This window comes from Procambarus clarkii, chromosome 4 (genome assembly GCF_040958095.1).
Source record: "Procambarus clarkii isolate CNS0578487 chromosome 4, FALCON_Pclarkii_2.0, whole genome shotgun sequence".
Classification (NCBI taxonomy): Eukaryota; Metazoa; Arthropoda; class Malacostraca; order Decapoda; family Cambaridae; genus Procambarus; species Procambarus clarkii.
In genome coordinates, this window is record NC_091153.1 from 47,945,911 (window position 1) to 47,953,213 (window position 7,303).

The following is a 7,303-nucleotide window of genomic DNA, read 5'->3' on the forward strand; positions in this document are numbered from 1 at the left end:
TTTCTTTCTGGATTATGGAACACTTCATTTTTTGCTTTCCTTTTCATATCTTGTTTATCCTCCATTCTATTTCCTCTTCATTTCTGTCTCCTTCTTATTCCCAATTTTTTGTCACATAACTCATCGTTAACATTGTGCACAAAGATGAATTTGGTTGAATGATTGTTTGCATATTTATGTGAGAATTCTGCTTATTTTGCGAGTTGTTTTACCGTTGAAATATATATCTTATTGTATTTACGGTTGGAACTTCCTTATGTCCTCATAATTCCCTCTTTATCTCAATTTCAATCTTTGCCGAAAGTGATGATGCTCGGAGCATAATCCATAGAACATGATGCTTTGAGCGTTGACGCAGGTAGGGCGACCCAGCGAATATGACCTAGGAAGCCTATCTCAAGGCGCGTGACCTTAGAAACGTGACCATAGGGTACTCCCATAGAAAAATATCCTTCCCTCCACCCTCCTCTACCAGTCCCTTCCCTCCCCCTAACCTCACTTTACCATTGGTGGGTTTAGATGGATGGAGTGGTTAGGACGTTTGGTCATTCATGCACTACACCATAGAGTCCATTAAGTATTGTACCTTTTATACGTGTGTGTGTGGGGGGGGGGGGGGGTGAATGATGGACCCCTTCACCTCTAACCTATAATACTGTTGTGCTCATTCCTCCGGTGCTTTCAGTATTATTGCTAGTAGTACTGTTAGCATGTCTAGTATTATTATTGCTAGTAGTCCTGTTAGCATGTCTAGTATTATTATTGCTAGTAGTACTGTTAGCATGTCTAGTATTATTATTGCTAGTAGTACTGTTAGCATGTCTAGTATTATTATTGCTAGTAGTACTGTTAGCATGTCTAGTATTATTATTGCTAGTAGTACTGTTAGCATGTCTAGTATTATTATTGCTAGTAGTACTGTTAGCATGTCTAGTATTATTATTGCTAGTAGTACTGTTAGCATGTCTAGTATTATTATTGCTAGTAGTACTGTTAGTATGTCTAGTATTATTATTGCTAGTAGTACTGTTAGCATGTCTAGTATTATTATTGCTTGTAGTCCTGTTAGTATGTCTAGTATTATTATTGCTAGTAGTACTGTTAGCATGTCTAGTATTATTATTGCTTGTAGTCCTGTTAGTATGTCTAGTATTATTATTGCTGGTATTCCTGACAGCCTTACTGCTGGTATTACAGCTAGCATTACTACTACTATCGCTGCTAGTATTACTGACAGCACTACTAGTATTTCTAGTATTGTTACTACTAGTATCACCGACAGAAGATTTGATTTGTTAGCGATTGACCCGCTACTTAGTTTGGATTCACTTCCACGTGATGAGATAGAATGCGTTGTTTTCCCCATTGGACGAGTGATGGGTTATGGGGGATCCTCTTTTGTCATCAGTCTTCTCTACCTCCGCTTCCCGTTCTGTTTCCTCTTACCATCTCCTCTTCCTTCTGTATTGCCTCTTCCTCTACGTACACGTCCTACACGTGCTCCTTCCTCCTCCTGTTCCTACCTCCTCTCAAGTCACCTGCCACGCACCATTCGCCGCTACTAATGAGTGAGGTCTTAGCGCGCCCCTTCTGCCCCTTACCCTCCCCACTCCCACTCGCCTCCCGCGCCCCTCCTCAAAACACAGTCCCTCACCCCCCATCCCTTTCTGCCCCCCTCCATGTAATCCTCTTGCCCTACTGACCTGACGCGTCTCTTCAACTGCTATCCTTCTCCTCGATATCGTTACCTTCTGCTCCCTTCTCTCAGCTCCTGTACCGCCCCCTCCCCTTTCACCTGTCCTCTCATTTGCCTCCTTCTCCTCCTCCTAGGCTATTGTGATATCGGTCTGGATCCTAGGCTATTGTGGGATTGGTCTGGGTTCTAGACTGTTGTGGGATTGGTCTGGGTCCTAGGCTATTGTGGGATTGGTCTGGGTTCTAGACTGTTGTGGGATTGGTCTGGGTTCTAGACTGTCGTGGGATTGGTCTGGGTCCTAGACTATCCTGACTCATTCAAGTCCACACTGGCGCTGGACATTTCAGACACACGCAGGGATAAATGTATTATGAGAAAATATAACCTGATTTTGAACTTGTCACCGATCTTAGGAGGTCTGGTCGACGACCGGGCCGCGGGGTCGCTGAGCCCCGAAATCACCTCAAGGTAGGCCTGTAAACCCCCAAAATAACTAGCCTAGCACAACCGGTCCAATAGAGACGAATTATTAATTCCGTTTACTTAAGCCAGCATTCAATTTCCACGTGTTCGAATACGAGTGTCTCTTCTTTGAGTTTCGAACACATGCTGTTTCCCTTTACTATAGAGACGTTCGGTTATATTCCAAATAATACACCATTCGGACCCTCTCTAAATGAGGCAAGAGAGTGCTAACTACTTGATTCCACTAGGGCGAAAATCGTTTAATATAGTAATATACTCACCGACCCAATGGCCGTCAGATTATATCCTACTACTTTCGTGGACATATTTGTCCAACGGCAGGGCAGTATAAGGCTTTACCACGAGTGCGGCATGGTCGAAAGCTTCAAGTAGGAATGTGGGTATGTCGCCCTTAATGTCAGTGATTATTTGGCGATTACTTCAGGCTCGGGAGAATCATTTGTAAGGCGACCTAATTTACATAAGAAAACCGGTGTGGTGGAGAGTAATCAGGAGAGGCAGGTGCTGTGAGGCAGGGGAGTATGAGCTGTGAGGCAGGTGCTGTGAGGCAGGGGAGTATGAGCTGTGAGGCAGGTGCTGTGAGGCAGGGGAGTATGAGCTGTGAGGCAGGGGAGCAGGGGCTGTGAGGCAGGGGAGTATGTGCTGTGAGGCAGGTGCTGTGAGGCAGGTGCTGTGAGGCAGGGGAGTATGGGCTGTGAGGCGGGGGCAGCAGGTGCCGGTAGGGAAACACACAATGGGCGCGACAATATAATAGCAGGCGCCCAGGTAACTAACGGGGAAGCTGAAGAATGAGAGGAAGAAGCAGACGGGTACTGAGGCAGAGGATGAGTCACGTCAAGGAAAAGCGGAATAGAAGGAAGAGTCAAGCGACGGATTGAGAGATGATAATGCATCACTATTCTCTCAGTAAGGAAGGAATGGGGAAGAGGTCGTTCTGCTGGACTTCGATACTGGTAATGCGAAATGGGAATGGAATAGTGTAAAATAAAGGATAATAATGCATGTGTGACTAATTAGAAGACGAACCTCAACACGAAGAAGATGATAAGCGACGCTGAATGTGGTTCTTTGAAGATAATTGTGGTAAGTTGACAAATAAATCCGAGAGTTTGACTGAAAATCTGCCCGAAACGCTTTGCGTAATTAGTGGCTTTAGGCATTGTATGTACTAGCTCTATCTATAAAGCCAACAAACTTTGTAAAATCTCTTTATGTATGTACCTTTACCTAAATAAAAATTATTATTATTATAAAAACGGTAGATGGAATGACGCGCAAGATAGAAAACGGGGAATCGAAAGAGTCCCCCGTCACCATCATGAACTTTGAATGGGTCTTTTATAATGGGTGACGGAGAATTGATGGTAAATGTTCTATGGCTGCGGAAAGTGATGGAAGCCGAGTCCCTAAAGCTTTGTGCTAACTTACTGGGAGAGCCACAAAGCGTTTGTTTACATACAAGTGCAGTGACCCAGTTTTGTTCAACTTATTGGGAAGATAAAATCATCTGAAATGTGTTTATATCAAATAAGATAAATAAACATGACCGTAAATTGATACAAATATTAACGTTTTTACTTACTAAGAACTAAAAATATGCATGATATACTCGTCTGAATAAACATTTGTAACATTAGCGAAACGAGCAGAGAAATAAATAACGAAGTCCTAGATGAAATATGAGACGAGCGGTAACGAATCAAGATCAGTATTAACCTGAGCGCTTCTTCACTTATCCCGCACCAAGTTTGGGGAGGCAGTGGGCCCTGAAATAAAGTTAAGGACAATTAACTGGAATGGCGAAAATGAGCAACATTTTTAACAAAGACATCATTTTGGTTTTGTACAAGATTTAGACACTGCTTGAAGAGGAGGAGTGTTCTGTACAAGACAGTATCTGTTTGACTGTTCGTCCAAGGTTGCAGGCAAGAGGTTTGGGGGTCGGGGGGGTAGAAATAGCCTAAGCTACTGTATCCCTTTGAGATGTATTTCTTGCTTATCTCAATAAACATACTTGAACTTGAACTTGGTTTGGGGCTAGCCTAAACAAATTTGGATGAGAAGTGGTCATGGATTCATGACGGACATAGGCTGGTCGGAGCAGGCATAAGTTAAATACTTTAAGAAATATTATCATTTATACATACCTCAATGCAATTTTCATGAAGTGTGAATGCTCGTTGTGTTTCCCATAGAGTTGTTCAGTGTTTTGTAATAATATATTTTCTGATAGAAGGGGATGAGAGGAAGGACGAAGTAGGTGACCAAGGGGAGAGCGGCGAGGCGAAAAAAAGGGGAAAGGGTTACGTAGGACATTCAGTGCCAATTCTATTCTCACCTAGTCGCTGTCTAGTCTGTGTATTGTGGATTTGGACGTGTGCGCTATGTGCCCAACCCGTCCTCTTAAAAATAACGTCACTTTTCGCTCGTATGCGCGCTATGGCCAAATTTGGACGTAATTTGAAATGAAATCGACTCACAAAAGTGACGTACTGTTCCGTTTTCTGTTTGAGTCGTCCGGCCTACGCGCACAGGTTAGGAGAGGCAACTTTCAACTAACATTTTTCATAACGTTTTGAAACTTTATGAGAATTTCCTGCCCACCTAACCTACCAGAGGACTTTTAACTTTCTGTTGTTGAAAAAAAATCCCAAATTTATTTTCTTTTTTTTTTTATTTTCAAATTACGTCCACTTTCGGCCATACGGGTAAACGACCAAAAGCGACGTTATTTTTAAGAGGACAGGTTGCGGTGCCTGTCTGTTGCTTGCCTGACCCAGGGAACAACACGATGAGGTAGCGGTAGTAATTGTTCCACTGGTTGTGCTCCTCGAGGATGTAGCGATTGGACTTGCAACCTATTAGTGCCCTAACAGGTTGCTGTTAGGGCACTAACAGTGACCTGTTACAAGGAGGTAACTATGGTTAGCAACTTTCTCAATGGACTTCAAGGAGGTAACGGTTGAACTTGCAACCTGTTAGTGCTCTTCAAAGAGGTAACTATAGGGTTAGCAAGTCCCTTAATGGACTTCAAGGAGGTAACGGTTGAACTCGCAACCTCCTTCAGCTTTATGTCTGCTTAGATGTTAAAATTTTAGAAAGTGCAGCTAATTTGTGTGTTGTCATTTACGTATTTAACAACTCTGTACTGATCTGAAGCTCCACTTGTTCCCTCTTTTCATACAATAAAGATCAAACATTTAAAAACATATAAACTTATAATTTTACTTTGTACCAAAACTGTTTTACTTCATGAAATATACGTACGGTATAATCACTAATAAATATATAAGACAAAGCAAAAGCCTTAATACAAAAAAGTGATTACACACACACAAATCGCAATTGCGTGATGCATCAAATGAACAAATTAAGGCAGCGTCTGGGATGCTCTCGGACGCAGGTTCGAATCCTCGTCACGGCCCTTGTGGATTCGTTCACAAAAAAAGTGATTGTTTAAAACACGATGAAGAACTTCCTGGTATTCTTGATCAAGTAAGCACAAGGATTGCGAACGTGAAACAAAAGTATCAAGTTTTAGTTAGAATTGAGAAATCAATCAAATTTATGATATATGAAAACTGTAAATTTAATGTGAAAAGTAGAGTATACAATGAAAAACTTGAAACGCCGACGGGACACAAAAACTTACATAAATAAATACAAATTTATCCACCTATTTCGAGAAATACGAATCAGCGAGCTTTCCTGTTATCTGTCGGTTTTCAGTCCATTAGGTAAAATGTACAGCCGACGTAACTGTACATAATAGATGTACAAGCTCACTTGAGAGCCACAAGGCAGTAATATCCAGCCTAGGCTGGCATTATCGTGTGCCATAACCACCGCCATATTGACCAATGTTCCCTGGAAACGCTATGGCATGCAAGACACCCGCTTATTGACAATAACCCATAAGTTATGATTTAGCTCAGTTTGAAATAAAAAGTAAATTTAGTATACAAACTTACATATGATGATGATGATGTGTATGTGTGTGTGTACTCACCTAGTTGTGCTTGCGGGGGTTGAGCTCTGGCTCTTTGGTTCCGCCTCTCAACCGTCAATCAACAGGTGTACAGGTTCCTGAGCCTATTGGGCTCTATCATATCTACACTTGAAACTGTGTATGGAGTCAGCCTCCACCACATTGCTTCCTAATGCATTCCATTTGTCAACCACTCTGACACTAAAAAAGTTCTTTCTAATATCTCTGTGGCTCATTTGGGCACTCAGTTTCCACCTGTGTCCCCTAGGGCGTGTGCCCCTTGTGTTAAATAGACTGTCTTTATCAACCCTGTCGATTCCCTTGAGAATCTTGAATGTGGTGATCATGTCCCCCCTAACTCTTCTGTCTTCCAACGAAGTGAGGTTCAATTCCCGTAGTCGCTCCTCGTAGCTCATACCTCTCAGCTCGGGTACTAGTCTGGTGGCAAACCTTTGAACCTTTTCCAGTTTAGTCTTATGCTTGACTAGATATGGACTCCATGCTGGAGCCTCATACTCCAGGATTGGTCTGACATATGTGGTATATAATGTTCTGAAAGATTCCTTACTCAAGTTTCTAAAGGCCGTTCTTATGTTAGCCAACCTGGCTTGTGTGTGTGTGTGTGTGTGTGTGTGTGTGTGTGTGTGTGTGTGTGTGTGTGTGTGTGTGTGTGTGTGTGTGTGTGTGTGTGTGTGTGTGTGAAGAACCACGAGTGTGACCCAGTATAAATATAGTAAGTGTATAATAATGCTACGAGATGAACAATATTACAATTATAGAGCTAAAGCGCAGGTACAGAAAAATGGTACAAATAGTGAATAATAAAAGCTACTGAATAATGGTACATGAACAAGACAACGGTACAGGATCAGAATAACATTACTGGAACAGAACAACAGTACAGGAACAGAACAACGGTTCAAGAATAGAACAACGGTACAGGAACAGAACAACAGTACCGAAACAGAATAACATTATTGGAACAGAACAACAGTACCGAAACAGAATAACAATACAGGAACAGAACAACGGCACAGGAACAGAACAACGGCACAGAAACAGAACAACAGTACAGGAACCAAAAAAAAAAAGAGGAAAACTTCTACGTAATCACACACACACCATAAAGAGAA

At 42.1% G+C, this 7,303-nt stretch overlaps 1 protein-coding gene across 1 annotated transcript; it reads left to right on the forward strand.

Moving 5' to 3' along the window:
• The first annotated feature begins 710 nt into the window (after nt 1-710).
• Nucleotides 711-1,565, forward strand: LOC138371597 (uncharacterized). The gene has a single exon (XM_069336510.1). The coding sequence runs from the start codon at nt 711-713 to the stop codon at nt 1,563-1,565; it is 855 nt and encodes a 284-aa protein (XP_069192611.1).
• The last annotated feature ends 5,738 nt before the right edge of the window (nt 1,566-7,303 follow it).